This window comes from Alligator mississippiensis, chromosome 9 (assembly GCF_030867095.1).
Source record: "Alligator mississippiensis isolate rAllMis1 chromosome 9, rAllMis1, whole genome shotgun sequence".
Classification (NCBI taxonomy): Eukaryota; Metazoa; Chordata; order Crocodylia; family Alligatoridae; genus Alligator; species Alligator mississippiensis.
In genome coordinates, this window is record NC_081832.1 from 68,529,184 (window position 1) to 68,548,985 (window position 19,802).

The 19,802-nt window shown below is 39.1% G+C and overlaps 1 protein-coding gene across 11 annotated transcripts in view; it reads left to right on the forward strand.

Moving 5' to 3' along the window:
* Positions 1-19,358, forward strand: part of RAPGEF6 (Rap guanine nucleotide exchange factor 6) — a 232,239-nt gene extending 212,881 nt beyond the window's left edge. For 7 of the 11 annotated variants that reach the window (XM_059712855.1, XM_059712857.1, XM_014597587.3 and 4 more), the window contains 6 exons: positions 54-185; positions 1,593-1,706; positions 7,140-7,365; positions 8,759-9,270; positions 13,438-13,749; positions 15,128-19,358. In XM_059712855.1, coding sequence (XP_059568838.1) covers positions 54-185; positions 1,593-1,706; positions 7,140-7,365; positions 8,759-9,270; positions 13,438-13,749; positions 15,128-15,153 — 1,322 coding nt within the window. In that variant the 3' untranslated portion in view covers positions 15,154-19,358. The remainder of the gene's footprint in view (positions 1-53; positions 186-1,592; positions 1,707-7,139; positions 7,366-8,758; positions 9,271-13,437; positions 13,750-15,127) is intronic. The other 4 variants (XM_059712858.1, XM_019478367.2, XM_019478369.2 and 1 more) reach the window with 2 other exon arrangements.
* Positions 19,359-19,802: the final 444 nt, after the last annotated feature.

Here is a 19,802-nt window from a genome sequence, read left to right on the forward strand (position 1 = left end):
GTACTGCTTGAAAGAAAGATAATGCATAGCCAATTTCTCTGTCATTTGCTTAGATACAGGTTCTCCTCAGAAGTCATTAAGTTTGTCGGAGGAAGTAAGTAAGAAACCAGCAGAAGATGCTGTGTCTATGGCATCTTCTTTGCACTCCAGTCCTCTTGCATCTCCTCAGGGCTCTCCACGCAAAGGTATGGATATTTCAGTGAATGTTTACATGTTATACTGAAGCTTTAATTTGAGGAACTCAAGATTTTGCTATAGGTATTCCCTACCTGCATTTTCAGTGATTCTTTTAATTGATTCTGGCAACTGGGGTATATATAGTGCCTTTATGTTGAGAGTAGCTTTAGAATGAAAAGGTTTGATGGTAGGAGTAGATGAATGTATTTCAGTAAAATATAATATGATTTATTTTTCTAGTTGCATTATTTTTCACATTTAAGCCCAAAATTAGGTGCTTTAGAAAATTTTTATCTGCTAAGTTCCATTTTCAAAAGTGACAAGTAATTTGGAACCAAAGTCTGATTATAACTCATTGTAATAGACTCCTAAGTTACTTTAGTAAATGAGAATAAAATGCCTGTCACTTGAGGAGTTTTACAAAAGTCACCCTGTATCTGAGTGCTTACTTTGGAGGGTTTATGTACACATCTGTTATAGCAAATTTAAAGTGCTCTGTTAAAGTAAGTGTGTCAAGGAATCCATCAGCATCCCTTTAGCTTTGATTCTAATTATGCAGTAAGTCTATATTATGATTTTTCCTGTTTTAATTAGCTTCAATATGTTTTAATGATTAAGATAAGTCTTGCAAGAAGCATTAATAACTTATTTCCCACTCCCACCAAAAAAAATTTCTAATCAAATTCTAATTTTTGCTGCAATGTGCTCTGATGGTATTGTGCCACCATCTTCTGTGGCTCTACAGAATAGGATTCAGCAATTGGAGAAAAGTCCCAGAAAAGTCCATTACTGAATCTTCTTGCCTGTTGATCCAGTGGGCGATCATACTGGACAAAGAATGTCATGAGAATCTTTTTCTGCCATCATAAGACACTGTTTCATTTAAGAGGATGACTGATATATTTTTTTCATAGTATATGCATGAGAAGTGTCTTTGTGGCTTTATTACTTGGACTTAGTGCCAATTCTTGATCTACGCTGGGGCTTTCAAGGGTTTCTTTTGCTTCTATGTTTCTTAAAAACATGTGATTTCTATTAACTTTTATCTGGTTCCGTGGAAGCCATGTTGTGTTTCTTAAGGTTATTTCATTAGTTTGACTTGCTTTCAACTTGTTTCTTTTCTTTTATCACTAACTTGTTTTGATCAATCTGTATCCAGTCCTGTCTGTTGTGCTAACAATTCATTACTTTACTAAAATTAGATGTGCACTTCATAAGCAATTGAAATACCCCATCGTGAATACTCTTCACTTAGCTCTTCAATTGCAGGGTTTTTCTCTCTTGAGCTATACCCCAGTGCCATTTAAAAGGAGGGAAAAGCCCATATATATATGTTAGCTCAAAGTCAAAAAGTTTACTACCGTTCATGTTATGTCATTTTACCAGTGTCTGTGTGTTTTATATTTCTTCTTTAGTTGGTAACATCCAGAGGTCTGATAATTGCAGTCAGATGAATCTTTCTGGATCCTCTTCATCGCTTGCCAGTGAAACCAGTAACAAGAACAGTGGGCAACGCAGCTATGGAATAGGTGGGACTTATTTGCAAAAGAAAATTCAGGAGATCACTGACAGAATGACACATGCTTCTAGAGGCAGTGAAAAGAGAGACTATGAGGCAGATAGAAATGAAGCAGAACTTGAGAGTACGAACAGAAAGAGACTGAGATTTCAAAGACTTAGGGAAAGAAGTTTCTCCAGGGAAAGACCAGCTTTTGCCAGTGAAAAGGAAGCAGATCACCGCCAAGCTACTGAAAGGAAGGAAAAACAAATGGACATAAACAGTGACATCCTAAGCATAAGTAGCCATGGCAACAGGAGTCAGTTTTGTTGCTTCTGCTCACGGTTGAGGCGTAAGAGGAGAAAGACTATATGATGGCATATGTCCATTTTTATCCCAATTATACATACATATTGAAGCATAGTAAAATACTTATTTTTTAGCTTATTAACAAATATCGTTAAGCTTTTTGATTAATTGTAGCATATTTTGACCAGTCAAGAGTGCACAGTATAAAATGAATCAGCTGCGTCCTATTCCCAGCTTTTATTTTCATGTTAAATCCTTCTATTCTCCTTTTTACTCTGCTAAACTGTCTAAATTTAGGTTAAGTTATTTGATTTAACAGTTATAGCCTGTTTATACATACAGTGTTTTTTAATATTATAATTTCCAGATCTTTTAAAATTGATTTAAGCTAATAAATGTTTTGTTTGCAAAAATCCTTTAAGATCTTCCAGTGTACACTGTGATGATATTTGTTGTCACGGTCTAATCATTTAACTTCTTGAGCAGACATTTGCTTTAAGCAAAAGTTAGACATAGGCAAGTGAAATCTCAAAATATATGGTATTGTATATAATTATCCTGAAAAGTAGGACCTTATCAAGACATTAATGAACTCTTAAGAGTTATTGGGTCCCCTAGTTTGATAAAATTTTATGAAAATGGCAACTTCAAAGTTTATTTGTGTTTTTAAGCTTCAACAAACATAAAACTAGTCTGTCAAAATGTAGGGGTTATGTAGCATGGCCATTGACTCTGAATATCAGTGTGAGATCATCACAGTTATCTTAGTCTGTAGGTCATCAATCACTGGGATGAGCATGCATGCCACTAAAAGTGTTTTCAAATAAACAGGCCTATTCAGATTTTTCTCTTAATTTTGAAGTAAATATCTCACCGTGCAGCCCAAAGATAAACATGTTGTTTTTGTTTGCTTTAAAGATGAATTGAGAAACTGTAGACTGAGGGCAGGAGGTTAAAAAGGGAATCTATCTGACAGCTGAATCCCAACTGGGAGTTTGCCTGGTACTTCATAAACGAAATGGATCATGCTTTGATTGATTTATCGGGAATCTGTACTGAGTATAAGCTAAGTAACTGTTAATGATTCATGCTGCTCCCCGCATTAAGGCTCAGGCCTTATACACGTGTGGGCAGTGGACAGTAAGATGCATCACAGTCTAGTAAGTCTGTTGTCTTTCTCAGTCCAGGCAGAGGGTACTGATGAAGTCCAACTCAAATGGACTTTGTTCCCTCTACATGTGGCCGTACAGCACCTTTGTTAAGGCGCCGTCAATTAGTACTCCCTGTTGGAAGTACTAAAAGATGGCACAGTAACAGCCTGTAGACACACCCTTTGGGAACTTAAAGAAGAGCGAATATCTAAGTAACAAGAGAAAGCTGAAGTGTTTATCTAAGGTGGGTTGCCCTTCTCCAAATAAGGCACATCCCATAAGTGGTAGAGGAGGCAGTTATCTTAAGCAAATTGGTAACAAAAGCAGATTTGAGAGGTCTGTGCTTCTAAGTTAATTTTACCTGCAATAATATTTATTTTAATTTTAAAATGAGTCTGTCATAGTAGGATAGAAAAAAAACAGGACCTGATATGCTTTCATACAAGATGCTTCTTTTTGCTACCCATTTCTCCAAATCATCTCCTTGGACCAAATTAACTAACTCATTAATTAAAGTAAAAAGGCTTTAGTGGTCCAGCCAAATTTCCATTGGCAGTGTATAATGTATTACAAGAAGGAGCTCAGAGTGATGAGAGAAGAATTTGCTATAACTTCCATTTAACACAAATTTTAAGGTCAAAACAAGAGGGCAATTTCACTGTGACATGCATTGCAAATGATATGCCATTGCAAGTGCGGTTTGTTCTGTACTTGAAGGGAAGCGCAGCATTACTGCAGGAGGCAAATCAGTAAAACTGCCACAACTCATGCTGGAAATCAGCTGCTAGCAAAAACCATATTAAACTTCCAACATATGTTACTTCATTTTAAATAGATTTTCAGAGTATGTTTGTTTCATAAAATAACTCAGCTGATGTCTTAGAAATAGCCCCACTCAGCGCAAGAGGGGTTTGTAGACATCTAGTACTTAGAGTACTTTAAAAAAAAAATCTCATACGCTTCTCGGGAAACAAGATGTCAGTCTAAAAATATCATACAAGGGCCCGCAGGCCTTGCTTAACTAATGTCCGAGCACACTGTGTCCTTGCTTGGTGGGTAAGGGATTTTCCTGTCACTTAAGTTTTGAAAACAAAACTTTGAGCCTCAGAGAATTTATTCAGAATTTCAAAGTGCGCCAAGTACAGCCACGTCTTTGTATTGGGACCAACCCACAGAAAAGGAACAGAATGTAGGGTTAATGAAAGCTGATTTGATTTGATAGATTTCAGGTCTGAATCAAGTAACAATATGTCCAGAGTCATAACACAATCCTAAGACTTCCTGTAAGGCAGATTTACCAGAAATGGGGACTTATTTAACCCAACAACCAGTAACTTCTAATAGTCCCATTTTCAAATGTTGGTAGCCCAGATAAATCTCTGTGTGAAAATCATGTGCATTATCAAAGCTGGAGGGGTTGTTTTGGACCATTTTTGACTCTAGGAATCTCTCTTCTTTTCCTCTCTCTCTACCAGTTTGGATTCAATGGTGCAGAGTTAGTAGCAGTCCTTTGTAGCACTAGTTCAGCTGTACTGCCTGCTGTGATGGAGACTCACACCATCCTAGTCATTTTATTCTCAGCAGGTATTTAGGTAAAGCACTTCAGTTCAGGAGCACTGGGCTACACTGTAGCTTCCAGCATCGGTTGTTAAATGCTTTGAGTCTCCTACGTTGTACCTTTGGGGTTTCAACTCTCACATGAGAACCACTAGCTTAAATTAAAAATTAACAGCAGAGTAAAGAATGAAGTAATTATGTATCCATTTACTCTGTTTTAATCAGAGTTGGGAAGCTGAATAGTTATATCCTAGTCAGCTAAAACTGTAATAGTCCCTGAGCCATTTGGAGCGGGTGATATGTTTAAAGGACAAAAATCTACATCTGAAACCTATCTGCTCTCAGTTCTTGCTGCGATGTGGTAACCTTTAACTTACATTGAACTGTGCTGGTTGGGAATAGACATGTTGCATATTCTCTAAATCAGCCTTAGAGCATATGTCAGTACTTTTAAAGCAGATTATTTGCTATAGCGAATGCTACAGGCACATTCCTTGGACTGCCCTTTTTAAACTCTTGTGCTGGTAGCCTGGTCTTTCGGTTGACAGTGGTTGTGTCTACATGAGCAGCGGACTGCGCAGTTACTGTGCAGTACCGTTGCCATACTTTTTATTTGATGAGCAGTAACTCATTACTTTTCAGTATCGTTGCTGCACGGTTAGTGCCAGCAACGCTGCTGCATGGTAGCAACGAGCTACTGTGCTGTAGCATCTCATGTAGATGCACCGAGTGTCTTCAATACGATTTTCTTCTCGCCAAGAATTCTCAGAAGACTCTCGTGAAGTTAGCATGATCACAAACACAGATCTTCAGGAATAAAGTGCATCTTCTGTGGCCCATGCTCAGAATTGTTTTTTTGAATCTACCTGTATTGGATCTATGGCATGGGTTTCCAGTTAATGCTACTCGACAATATTTTGCTTGCTTTCTTTCTTTTAATATGGCACCTGCACTTTTCACTTAGCGTCCCCTGTTAGTATTCCCAGTGGCAAGGGGTGAAAGATGAGGTTTAATCTTGTTTGAAGTCCAAGCAGCATTTTGACAGAAAACAGTGTTCTGTTTTCTTTTGAAAAGAGCAGCTTTGTGCCTCTTAAGTCAGAAGGGTTTTTTTCTACCTTGACAGCTTCCCTCTCTACTGCCAGTTGTTTTCTGCAGCTGCGGGTAATAACAATCTTGCCCATATTGCAGCTGTGAATATTCCTCCTAATGTGTCAAATCTTTAGACAGACTTAACAGTCTTCAAAGAAAAATCATAAGAAAATGAGCAGAACGAGAAATGTTACAATGTATGACTATGCTAATGATTATTAAATTAGTTTGCTTGGATTACAGTAGTACCTGACAACCCTCAAGAATCAGGGGATCATTGTTCTTGGCACTGTGTGAACAGGAGCAAAAAGGAGAGATCCTTCTTCAGAGAGCTTGAAATCTAAGCATCAGACAGGGAACAAGACTGAAGAAGAGGCAAAATGGGGAGTCGGAGGGTGAAAACTTTGGGTCCTAGATGAGCAGCAGTTGACTGGACCAGAAATTCTAGCGTGCAGTTCTAACAATGCAGTCCTAGCTCGGGCGCAGCTGCGCTTTTTCCGATGTCACTTGTTTCAGTGCTCTGCCCATTCAGTGCTCTGCCTAGTAAAGCCATGTTCTGGCATAACTGTATCTACAGCAGGTGCTTCTGCTGGCACAACCTGTGAGTCAGGGATCACAAACCGTCATAGCTTCTTTCCCCAATGTAGCTATGCCAGCAGAAGCCAATAACCTTTGAAAACCACTATCTTATATGTCACTTCATGCTGCCAGAGAGAGAGTTTGATTTATAGGAGTTATATCCGAGAGGGGGAGAGGGAAGGACTTTTGAGCACCAGCCAAGTAGAAGTGAGCTGTGCATTTGGTTGGCTTGTGGGAGTGAGTCCTGTTGTCTGGGTCCAGCTCCTGTGAAAGCTCTGCTTCCCGTGCCTGTGAGCCTCCCACTGTCGTTTCCTGATTCATTATTGTCTAAAAACATACAAGAACGAGAAGGAGCATATGGCGCATTCCTCAGTACTGACAGTTAATTTTGACTTTAATTAGCATCTCCTCATTCCATCCCACAGTCCCCTACCCCCGAGTCTAACATTGAATCTCACATGTACCCAGGCTGCGCAGAAGAGCTCTGGGAAATGCATTGCTTGGATGCTTCGTTTGCGGTATTAAGCCAACCTAAAACACCAGCGTAATGGCAACTTCACTTCTTGCCGTGGAGCTCCCACTAGCCGACTGCTTCGTGCATTTGCATGTTATATCGACAAAGTCTTGAGGGCATCAGTAGCATAAAACCTTTCGAGAAATGCACATCAAACAGCCTGGCTGAAATGTTTTTGATATAGTGCTTTAATGTGGTGGTGAATAAATATTTTATTTGTTTTGCTTGCTCCATGTCTAAAGCAGGCTTCTCTTTTCTTGTTTAGGCTATGCTCTCATACCTTCTGCCAAGTCAGATAATTTCTCAGACTCCAGCCACAGCGAGATCTCCTCACGGTCCAGCATAGTGAGCAACTGCTCTGTCGACTCCATGTCTGCAGCCCTCCAGGACGAGAGGGGTTTGCCCCAGTCTCTTAGTGTCGTGGATTCAGTGGGAACAGAAAGAAAAGAACATCCTCCACCATTGGCTGAGTACAGTCAGCCTTGCCCAGGGTGAGGAACTTTATTCCTGCGTGCTTGCCTGAGAAAAGAGTAGTGAAGGCTTAACCAAGACACTGTTAGCAGTTATATTGTAATTATTCTTCTTTTTATTAACCGGTTGACAGCAGTCCACATGATAGCTGCTTAAAATGTAGGGGAAGATGTGGGGTTTTTCCCAGCACGATTGCACTATAATTTAAACAGATAGCAGCTTGTTTGCATCAGCAGGATGTGGTCGAGTGTCTCAGGCAGGAGACTGCAAATGCATTAAGCACTAATAAGATATTTAACAAATAACCTGCTGTACAGTGCTAAGGACGACAGCTGAATGAGACTAGGAAACAAGCAATTATCCACTGACAGTCAGCAATATCAGTCGCATAAATACTTTAATGTGTGACCCAAACATTTTGTTGGCGGGGGGGTGGGAATGGGATTTATGGTAGAATAGGCAAAGGAATACAAAATGGTTTTTCATGCTTCGTAAGCATTGCTAGATTTCAAAACATGTCAATATATGTGGGTATATTAATACTGGATTTTATATATTATCCTCTGTATGTACTTATGGCATACTTCACAGCTGGTAAGAGGCTTTGACTGATAATCAGCAGTTTTTCTTTCTGTATTCTTAATCCTTATAAAACAATGATTTATGCATTGTCCTTAATCATCAACTGTCAGCAATAAGATATTTTTTCCTTTAAACAAATAGTTGCTAAGTAGCCAGTCTTTTGAATCTCTGTATGTCTGTCACTTTAAATTCCTTCTATAAATATTACAAATGCCTCTGAATCGAATTTAGGAATCTGCAGCCCTGCAGTGTTGTTTTTATTTTAAATAACACTGGTTTTATTGCTTGCTGTGCACAAGCAACTATTTGGAACAAGTTCGCTTCATACGTTGTTCAGGTTGTTTCATGCTTTGTGGTTCAGTGCTTGTGGTATTTTTTTCCCCTGTGATCCTGTAACTTAAAAAAAAAAAAAGTTGGCTTTGATTTTGTAATATAAAAGACAAAGAAAAAAATTCCAGGATTAATATGCAATTTCACGCTCCTGTCCTAATCCAAAGGTTATTGAAGCCAGTGATTTTAATAGACCATGGATCAGGGCCCCAGATGCTTGCTGCAAACTTTTTAAATCCTGAGTGCATCAATGGAAGTTTGGAATAGTGACTATCCTGGACTAACAATGTTGTTATGCAACACTGGTGACCTCCTGAGGTCCCTTCCAACCCTAACTTTCTATGATTCTATATTTGATCCTGCTGCCAACTAACCATACTTCAAATGCAGATGACATTAGTTTCTGAATTCACAGGAGGGAGGCTGAGGGTGGTGTGGTGTGGCTGTCTTTCTACCAACCTGTGGCTTTTTCTTTCTAATTTATATTGTCTTCAAAAATAGTTGGCCCCTCCCTAGACCGGCTATAATCAGAGGATTGGCTGTCACATCGTCCATGAGCAATGAGGAGATCTCCCATGAACATATTACAATAGAAGCCGCAGACAGTGGCCGTGGAAGCTGGACTTCATGTTCAAGTAGTTCTCACGATAACTTCCAGAATATCCAAATTCAGAAAAGCTGGGATCTCTTGAATTCTTACCGCCACACTCACTTGGATGGACCTATTGCTGAAGTAGAACCCACAAACTGTTACCCTGAAGAGGCGTATTTGTATTCCGAAGCCTTTTCCAAAAATAATAGGCAGTCCAAAACCAGCGTGGAATTGGATCAGTCTCGGCAGAGCTGGGCCTCCTCTAGCTCTCTGTCAGACACGTATGAAACAAACTATGGGACGATTAAACGGAGAGGGCTGGAGAACTCAACAATGGAGCAGACTGAGATTTTGGACTCTAAACCAGGCACTGATGCAACTTACAAAACTGTTACTTCTAGTACAGAAAAGGGCCTAATAGGTAAGCCAATTCAAAAACCTATGGAAGCTTCCACATCTGTTTTGCATTTTTATATTAAGTTGTTAACAAATGACATCAGCTTGAAGGACAGGGTTGCATGTTAAATCCAGCTTTGCATGTGGTTTTAATCACAGTAGGATTCAGATAATGTGTTTGCAAACCAACTTTTTTTTGGATTAGGAAAATTAAACTAATAAGGCAGCATGCTTCCTTAGTCTTCTGGGACTACAATTCCTGCACATAGTATCAATGTTCCTTTATTTTTTTGAGGCTCCTTTGGGATCTCTCCTACACCCTCACCATTGTAGTCTTTCTTCTGGCAAGGAAGGCTGAACTTGTGAATCTGTCTGCCCTGCTCCATCCATCAGCCAGCAAGGGAAGAGGGTGACTGCTGAGTGGTTTAAAGTGCACTGTCTTCTGTAGGCTTAGCGTGCTGCATCAACACCACTCCTGTGCAGATTCCTTTCCTGTCATCACATTGCACTGCGTTAGATTGCACACCGAGAGGGGAAAAACACACTCTCTTCTGCAGAAATAAGCCTTCCAACGATGCACGGTTTTACTGAAAGTGTGCTCTTTCAGAGTTTTAGTGAGCAAGGCTGCCAAACTGCTAAGACTAAAAGAATTGGACTATATGCAAGATAAAACATGAAGTAAAGCTTTCTGAAAAAAAAACAAAACGCTTAAATAAGAGTGTATCCAAAACCCAATTTAATCACTAAGCAACTTGCTAAAGGGGTTTACTTTATCATCAAAGGGTAATTGTCCGAGCAGACATCCTTCTGCCACACATTGGGTGGAAGTTTTGTATTGCATTCCTTCTCTCTCTGGCTGTATGGAAAAAGTGAGTGCATTTAAGTTGGTTTTGTACAAAGCTCCCAAATATACTCCCTTACACATACTCTCCCCGTGTTATCATGCCATAACTGCTCATGCATTTTTCATAAGCTCCAACATTTTGGCACATAAGCCCCTCAATACATTCTTGCTTATCTCTTAATCCTTTCTACTTCATTTCTCATTCTAATGTGTGTACCCAACCACCAACTTTTGTTTCTACATGCAGATATAATACATCAGTAAGTAGCTTTCAGCAAATGCATTGCATCTTATTGTAGTAAAGAAGAAAAATAGGTGCAGGTTGCTCCTGGTTCACAAATCGCTCTTTAATACTGCAAGCCTGTGAACCCACCAGCATCAGGCAACACACCAAAGATATTCAAGTTTTATTTCACTACTTGTTTCTTTTTGGTGAACTCATTGCCAAGGCCTGTAATGACTGCATGAATTTAAAACACTGTGCGTAAAGTGAGACTTCTGTTTACTTGCCTAAATAATACTGTTGCAGAAAGTCCCACAAGGGAAACAGTAGAAACTGTCTGATTTGAGGTCTTTAAAACAAGGCAAGACAAAGCTCGAAAAACATACTCAGGGAAAAGTTTTGGCAGAATGATTAAACTCTATGGGCTAGTAATTCATTGTCACCTCTGAAGTCCGTGACAAGAAAGCTAGGTTTCTTTAACCTGTGCATTTAAAGGAAAGGAATACTGGACAGTGACCTGCCATCCTGGAGCTCTTCTTGCATTCTTCATTGCTGTTGGCTGGTATGGACATCAGCTTATGCCTTGGCTGCCTGCCTGCCTGCCTTCCTTCCTTGTGTTACCACCTTTTTGAGTTTATTTCTCATTGACCAGTCTGTCTCCTGCATAGGGTAATTACAAGAGTAAGTAATTAACTATTTTTAGAAGATCTGATCTGCACTGTGCTTGGTGTAGAGACTTTTATATTTACCAGATAGTAAACCAGAAACATATTTGTGGTTTGATTTTTAGTGCCTTATGCCTGACTTGCAGAAATGGCCTCTCATGTTTCTGAATACAGTTGAGATTTTAATTGCAAGATAAGAAAGCTATGCAATACCCATTGGTGTAAAACAGTCCCCAGGTGTTAATTTAAACTTCACACGATCACGTTCTGCATGCCACTGTTTCAGCCAGAGAGGCAATTACACATGGAGATCAGTTCAGTATTTCCTCTGTCAATAGATGGGGAGTGAGAATATTAGAGAATCTGTTCTGGGTGAGAAGATGGTCCCACATATGAGACTTTTAAAAGAAGGGAAAATCTCAGTGGGAGGAATAGAGAATAAGGGAGTCTCTGAAGACAAAGGGCCCATTTTAATTGATTTTTATTCTCAATGTCTGAGAAGTTAATGAACCAACAGGACGTGTAAACACTTTTGCTCTTTCAAAACACTTATTTCTATATAAAAGTGTTTTAGATACTTCAACAGTTGCCACTTCAGTTCTGTATTTCTCACTTGGTTATCTTTACTTTTCGGGATTTTAAGTGATGTACACAGACAATGATAAGAATTAGGGAGGTGCAGTGGTGTGGATACCAGTGGTTGTACTATATACAACTCTTCTGAGGGATGGTACCTTTTGAGTTTAGAAATTAGAAGACAGAATTAGTTTTGGGAGCCTAATAAGAAAATTAATGAGATTAATGATGTTTTGCCCTTATATAATGTCCTATTACTCATAGGATTGTACAAATACTAGCCATGTCAAATATTCTAAATTAGTCTTTAGTTTGTACATATTTTTTTCAATGATATTATGTTGATGAGAGACTGCAAGGCCAAATGATCCATAACTTTAGGGTCAAGAAGCTTAGTTTAGTTGCATTCTTACTCCATAGGGGCCTTGTCTACAGACATACAAATTAGACTGGTTAAAGTAAAACCATTTTTTAAAATCAGTTAATAAAACCTATGTAAATACCTATGTGGGCACAATTCGGTTAACTTTAGTTTTTTGGCTACTTTGGGAGTCTATACACATGCTCCAGGCTGGTGGGAGGGGTGCCACTCTTGGAGCCACTCTAATTAAAGCACCCACAGCATTACTTGTATTCAGCATCCTGCACTTCAAAATGGCGGTGGGGGTGATTGACACAGAGGCTGCTGGAACACGTTAATTAACATGCTCCAGCACACTCAATCGAGTCTGCTCCAATGCATGCTAATTAGCACCCGTCGGAGCAGATGTCCAGCGTGTGTATAGGTCCCCTTTATTATTAACCACATGTAGACGATTTAAGTGTGTTCAAGATTTATAACTTCTGCTCCTGTTACCAGCTCCAATAAGTAATGTTTCAGTAGTTATCACTCTTGTTTTCAAACTTGTTTGTTGTAAGCCAGGGGTAAACTGATTATAAACATGTCCATACAAGCTTGTGACTCAAGAAATTGTGTGTCAGAATGATTCTAGATGAATAGATGCAACAAGGTCTAATCTCACAGGATGTCTGGTGTCATCCTGCATGTTAGCGAGTGCAGTGAAGTTATAAAGCTAGTGGTTTTACAGAATCTCTATTTTCTTATTCCTGAAGAGGCTTGGAAGTCTGGAGCTGCCAGTCTGTGCCTTACCCCCTCACAGACTTATTAAGACCTTGGGCAAGTCACTTAACTGCTCATGTATTATAATCGCCTAGCCTGAGAATGGAGTTGAAGAGCGCTTTCTCTTAAAAACTACTGTCATAATTGTATTAGTATTTGTAGAGTTCTCTGAAACCTGTAATGGAAGGTACTATTGAAGTATGGAGAATAATGACTAATAACATTGCAATTTGAGTGTTTCAGTGCATTTAAACAACATGGGTGCATCTCTACGTGCATTAATGTGCTTTAGTTAATGTGCATTAAATCCAATACCTCCATTGTGAAGTACTAGGAAACTGTACATTTGCCTATCTTAATGCACATTAACTAAAGAGCACAGTTTTTAATGATGCTTAATGCGCATTAGCCTATTTTAACGCATATTAACTAAATAGCATATTTTTAGTGATGCCTTAATGCACATTAAAATAGGCTAATGTGTATTAAAAGTGCACTTGCAGGCACACCCCATAAGACTATAATTATGGTTCACTTCAATTGACATCTCATGATATGATTTCAGTAGCTCTGTTGCAACATCAACTTTTCAAAACAAATATAAAGTATAAGTTTAAAGTTTGCTGCTGTTGTTTTAACCAGTGTTTCTGCATTTGCCTTTTGTTATCAGTTTCTGTTTTGCCATTGTAACATTTCATGATTTTTAATGTTTTATTTCCTTTGTTTTCTTCATTAACATTTCCATTGCTTATTTCTTGTGCCAGTGTACTGTGTCACCTCACCTAAGAAGGACGATAGGTATAGGGAGCCACCGCCCACCCCTCCGGGATATATGGGGATTTCTTTAGCGGACATAAAGGAAGGATCGCCCCACCACCCACACTTAAAACCTCCAGACTATAGTGTGGCAGTGCAGAGGTCAAAGATGCTACATAGTGACCTCTCTAGACTTTCATCAGCTTCTCTCAGTAGTGAACCAGTGGCCTGTATTTCATCGAAGATGCCTCAGTGGCATACCCGGCAGCCGTCCCATCCTAAACTAACAGATATGACTGACGCAGATAGTGAAGAGGATGGTATGTTAAAGAACTAACTTGATAGATTTTAAATGAACTTGCTGTGTAAATCACGTCTCAGAACTGTGCAAAGTATTTGCCTCACAGGCTAGTTCTTGGGTTTCTTTCTGTCACTTTTTGGAGACTGAACTTTTCTAAGGTCAAATATATGTGAAAATTAAATATGCCTTCAAATTCTGAAAAAAAGGGTGCTGGGCAATCCTATCACTAAATGGGTGCTTAATTGCAATGTGCCATGCCTGGAAGGGTGGAACTGAGACGCTCAATCCTTAGCACGCTCTGTTTCTCTTCCACTCCGTACCTGTTCCTTGAGCAATTCTGATCATTAAAGGGACACTGTGAGGTTAAATATTTTATTTTAAAATAATTTCCACTTCAAGAATGCTTACGTTCCTGAGTGGGACTCATTGTCCTAGGATTACTTTTTGCATTTTTCTCAGTCTGGACAATGACCGTAAACAAATTTGTGTCATTTTCATAAATTTGGTTTCTAGCGTGGTTTTCATGCAGTAAAGCGGTGTTGCAATCTTTAGTGCGTGAACGTTACAGAATTAGATTTGTGGAAAAAAATTGCAAATAAAAAAACATTTAAAGGAAGATTTTCGGTTGTTTCTGGGTCTTGTAAAAGCTTGCTTTTATAAACACCGCATTTTTGATCAAACTTGAGATGACAGTGTCTCCTTAAACTAAATTTTTCTGCAGTCCTGTTTGAAGCAACTGCCAGTGCTGCATGAACAGTGTATATTCTCTGCAAAAATGTATTGTGCTTGAGATGGCTGCTCTTGTGTATAGTGTGGTTGACTCCAAACTTACCTACCTCTGGTTTTTAAAGCTCCTATTGCCTTATGTGCCACTGCTACCAGCCCTCTTTCCTACTGTCAATGAACCTAAAACTCCTATGCTTTAATATAACGTTGATTTGCTTGAATATTAATGCATTTTGAGCCAATTTTCTTTTTCTGAATAAGATGATTCTATTTTTGCCTTAAATGATAATAAATCATTCAGTATATTATATTCATTTACGTATCATGATTTAAGTTCATCTGGTAAAATATAAATCAATTAACATTGGTTGAGGTATACAGTATTAAGAAATAGTAATGCAAAGAGGGCAAGCAATTGCTTCAGGCACTTTATTCCAAACTTTTCAGCATAGCTTAGTGAAAGACTAAGGTACGCGCTGGGTGGTAGACATTTTTTTAATGATCGTATTTATGACATTCTGGTCATTTGTTAGACTCTGGACGTATCAGAGGGAGGTACAGTCTTCACAAAATCATCACAAATAATGGGGTGTGATCATATTGAATACTGTTTTGTACGTTCACAGCAGGTGTCTGATATAATAATTGGCTCTGTTCCTCCTCTTTTACAGAAGATGAACAAGTATCAGCAGTCTAATCATACGGATATCTGTGTAAACCACTTCAAATCACAGGGGACATGGGAAGAAGGACCATATGATTCTGTTAGCTTGTGCTAACAACTTGCTGCTACTAACCTCAAAAGTTGTATAAGCCTCTGTCATGGACAAGATGAACCTGGCTGGATCATACATCTTTAACTTACTTCAGTCCACCACAGTCTAAGAAAACAATTCATGTCTGCGAGAGAGAGATCAGTTTCCAAGGGGAGTACTGACTGTCTACTTACTGAACATCAGTATCCTGAAAAGGACCAGTTTTAACACATTTGGGACCACCAATTGTCAAGAACCACTTGAAACTTGGGAGTATTATTCTATATCATACCATATAATCCTTTGGTAGATTTCTGTCACAATTATTTTCTACTTGATCATTATAATTGTAAATTGGAGAGTGTTATTTTATGTACTTAAAAAAAAAACAAACCCTCAAAATTTCAGCAAAACCAAGGACACTGCTGCAGTATATGAAAAGTAATTTATTGGTCTGTAGTTTTTAGAGGGATTTTCTTTTATCTGTGCTGGGAATGCTCTGGCTGGCTAATGTGAACACGTAAAAGAAAATTGGAGACTTCACAACAGACGCATAAACCCTGGAGCCTACACAATGCAACGTTAGTTCATTCAGAAATACCCGGATTTTGTGCTGTGCACTAGATGTAAATACGATGAAAACCGGAATACAGCAACGAAACACTGCCATCTGTTGGTACTGCCTTAAAAATCTGTAAAATACCGATGAAAGCCTTTAATGATCAGGCTGCAGAGAAAGTCACAGGAGTTCATCACTGCGTTCTCCCCAGGGTAAAGGTTTGAATAGGGAGGCTGCAGTTTCTGTGGAGGTATTGAGTATATTCAAAAGTCTCCAAGCAGAATTGCACCCAACTTTTTTGCATTGCAGAGTGCAGCATAAGAAACACATGGGTAGTCACCAAAAGGAAAAGTAGTGTGCAGCAGGCTCAGGAACATTTGATATTTTTATACTCGTACCAAAAAAAATTACACAGAAAGAAGTTGTTTCTGCTTCCGTTATGGAATAAACCCCAGGGTTGCATAGGCGTTAAATTAATGGGGGAGGGAAGTCTCCGGTCTGGTCTGCAGGACTGGTATTGCTCTTGTTCGCAGGTGAAATACAACAGACAACTGATTCTGCAGACGTAGCGTTCACTGAAATCTGAGAGAGCTTTGATTTCAGCGGGGCCAGTACTCAGCCACAGTGATCTTGTACAATTAGGATAAACTCCCTGGCTTTCTTCATTTTTACTTAGCCTTAGCCAATCAGAGTACATGGGGTAAAACTGGAAATACTTGCATTTCCTTTCAGTCTGGGACATGGTGGCCCAATCAGCTGTTAAAATTGGACATAAATGTGTGAATATGTACTTTAACATTCTCATTGTAAATCGTAATGGTGATGTTTACAATCTAAGCTAAAAAGATGTTCGTCATTTTTACAGGTGCCTCAAAGAAATTGTTTCTGTATCTAAATTGTGAAGAGCTTTAAGATTTTTTCTTTTGGTCTCCTCTTTTCTTTTTTCTTTTCCCCCCTACTCCTTTCCTGGTGCAGAATGAATGCAGCATTTTCTAAAAATGACACGAGTACCAAAAACAACCAAAAGCCTTTGACGTGCATTGCCCATATCAACTCGGGGTTGATGTCAACTAACACAGGAATGTGTTCGATCAAGCTTATATTTGTCTTCATATTTGTGCCAGTTGAAATATTATCCTATGGCTGGAACATACCTTAGATTGATTCTTGTATCCTAAAGTCATAAATTAGTCACAAGCACGAATATGAAAAAGGGGATACCTAATTCATAATTAATTGTTTGACTGCGTGTTGATTTTGGGTTTGAGCATCTGAGGAAGGAATAGCTGAATAAAATCCTTTTGAAAAGCAGATTACCCATTTCCGTTCAGCCTTCTCAAGGCCTTAATGAATGCAGTAGACTTGTGCAGGCCTTAATGAATCAAGATTAATAAACATGTCAAAATGATCCAAGGAAAAACTATGCTGTTCAGTATCTGTAAAGTTGATATCGAAGTCCTTAAAATTATCTTTCTTGGACTATAAATTGCAAATTCTAGTAATCCTACAGTAAACTGTAGTCAATTGTTAACGTCTCAGTGTTGTGCACAGTAGGCTTAACATTTAATCAGAAAATCATGTGTTTTGTGCCAGATAAATTAAGGTTTCAGTGACTTCAGCTATTGATATGTAGTTTATTTCAGCCTGTTAAGCCAAAAGGAATAAAGGTTTGTTCTTGAGGTGACCACCTGTCTTTCAGAGGGGCTGATACTACTACTTCTACTGATGTCGGTGGCCAAACTCCCAGTGACTTCAGTGGGAGCAGCATGGAGGCCCTCATCTGGTATCCATTAAGCCAGCCATTTGCTATCATTTACTCATTCAAACTTGGTGTTTGCACATCAACAGCATCAGCCTCTTCAGCAGTAATTTTCAGGACATTGCTTTTAAAGTGAGTGTGAAAGTCTTGCTTCATCAGAGTTTCCTAATATACAGTACATCTAGTGTAAATAAATCATGCATAAACTATTGATAAATGAGCTACTTTTTCTGCTTCTTCTGACTTGCACAGTGTGGCTTGCTTCTGCTTGTCCTTGCTGTGATTTTGTTTGTTTGAACTCAACTGATCACATTGATCGGGGACAATAGCCAAATGTAGTACGTCTTGTGTGGGTTTGAAGAGACATTATCCCTTTTTTTTGTTTTGTTTTGAAAATTGAATTAAGACACTGCTTAATTCACATTTTACTTTGTTCTGTTCAAGTGGTATTTCATGAAACCATAAAGTGTGAGCAAATAACCTGTACTGCACTCCATCCTCATATCACTTCTTTCCCTTTTCACAATCCTGACCTCTGAGGAGTGCAATGTCCTTCTCATATTTCTCTTCCCCTTACGCAAATTAATTTGCTTGCTGCTCCAGTAACTATTTGTGTGCTTGTAACTGTTGTGAGGGCAATGTTTACCGGTTGTGATCTGAGACGCATTGTAGCATTTCATTGTGTTTTTTAAATCTCAATCTTTCCAAGAATTTACAAAGCCACGTAGTACCCTTAAGTGAATTGGCCTCCACACATTTGCAGATGAAATTAGGAAACTGAGCTTCTGATGCACTCATTTGCATATTGTGCAAGTACAGGGGACTAAGGGGGAATTGCTTGGGATATTTGATATATGCTTGTGTTAAGCTTTTTGTGGTAAGAAGAATGGAACGACTGGCAATCATTGCAAGATTGGGAAGATGAGGCATTTTCATTGCTAATCTGCTTAGCCCTTAGCTATAGAAGTAGTGTGGCATGGCCCATGATGCTTCTTATCTAGGAGATGATTACAGGGGGAGACATGGCTTCTTTCTAACTCGTTACGCATCTTGATTGTGTGATGCTCTGAGTGTCATCCTTGCCTATTCAAAGCATTGGGAGGTGGATGTTGGCCAGGACTTCTTCGGACCGAGTCCATGGAAACATCCTTTGCTGAAGGAATCTGTATGTTAGCAACTCCCTCGAAAAGATAAATCTCTCTCTCTCTTTTTGCTCCTCCTTTATCTGAAATCACTTGATCGCAGGCAACAATGCAAATGTATGACTGTCAGTTCAAGCTTTTTCTATACATACGTTAGAACTAGATTTTTTAAAAAGATGTTCTTACCACTGCCTTCAGAAAAAACAGAGTAAAAAAGGGATACTCTCTCTTTAGAAAACCTTTACACATTGTATTTAAAATATGTTGGGGCGTGGAGGGGGCGAGGGTGAAACCCTCTGGATTTCACAGTTCAGCTTTAGCGTACGTTGTGCTTTTTATTGTTTTATCTTTATTTTTTTATACCTGGAATGCAGTTTAGCTTGGTATTAATGACATTCTAAATATGTGAGCATATTGGCAAAAACTGCACAGATGTAATGATATTCCAATAGCAATTGTACTGCACAAGTCAGTGATTGTAAAGTATTCTGTAACAAGCAATGTTTGTCTCCTATTTTTTGATACCTCTTATGTCTTTTAGAAAGACAGTGCCTCTGTATGCTTTTTGTATTTTTACCGAGTGATTGTAAATATTTGTTATATTTTTGGTTAAGAGAATGTTTAAAAGTCCTGTTTATTATCCAATCTACTAATATGTTGGGATCAATAAACAATCTACATACATTACTAGGTTTCAAGCTCAGCTTTCTTGACAATAAAAAGGACGTATCCGGGAGGATTACTAATCCCCTGATATGGTCAGACTGGGTCCGAGGGTGTAGGACGACTGCATTTTGTCATCTGTGGCACCACTTCCAGGGTCGCCGAGGAACAGCAGTTTCACGAACGTTACTATTTTAAAGAGGAGGGGAAAAGAGAGGTGGTGGGGCAGCGGGAGCCCAGAGGGAACACGAGGATTGGGCAGTGACCGCGAGGTGGAAACGCGGCTGCTGGTTCCCTGCTGTCCGGCTTCTCCGCCCACGAGTCACCTGTGGCATCAGGCTGCCCGGGGAGCCCAGACAAGGCTCCATGCACAGCTCGGCCCACCGTGGATTTTGCCTCGAGCTGTGGGACAAAGCCCATGCAAGGCTGTTTTAATGTACTTTTTCTCTTACAATAGCAATTTCCTTC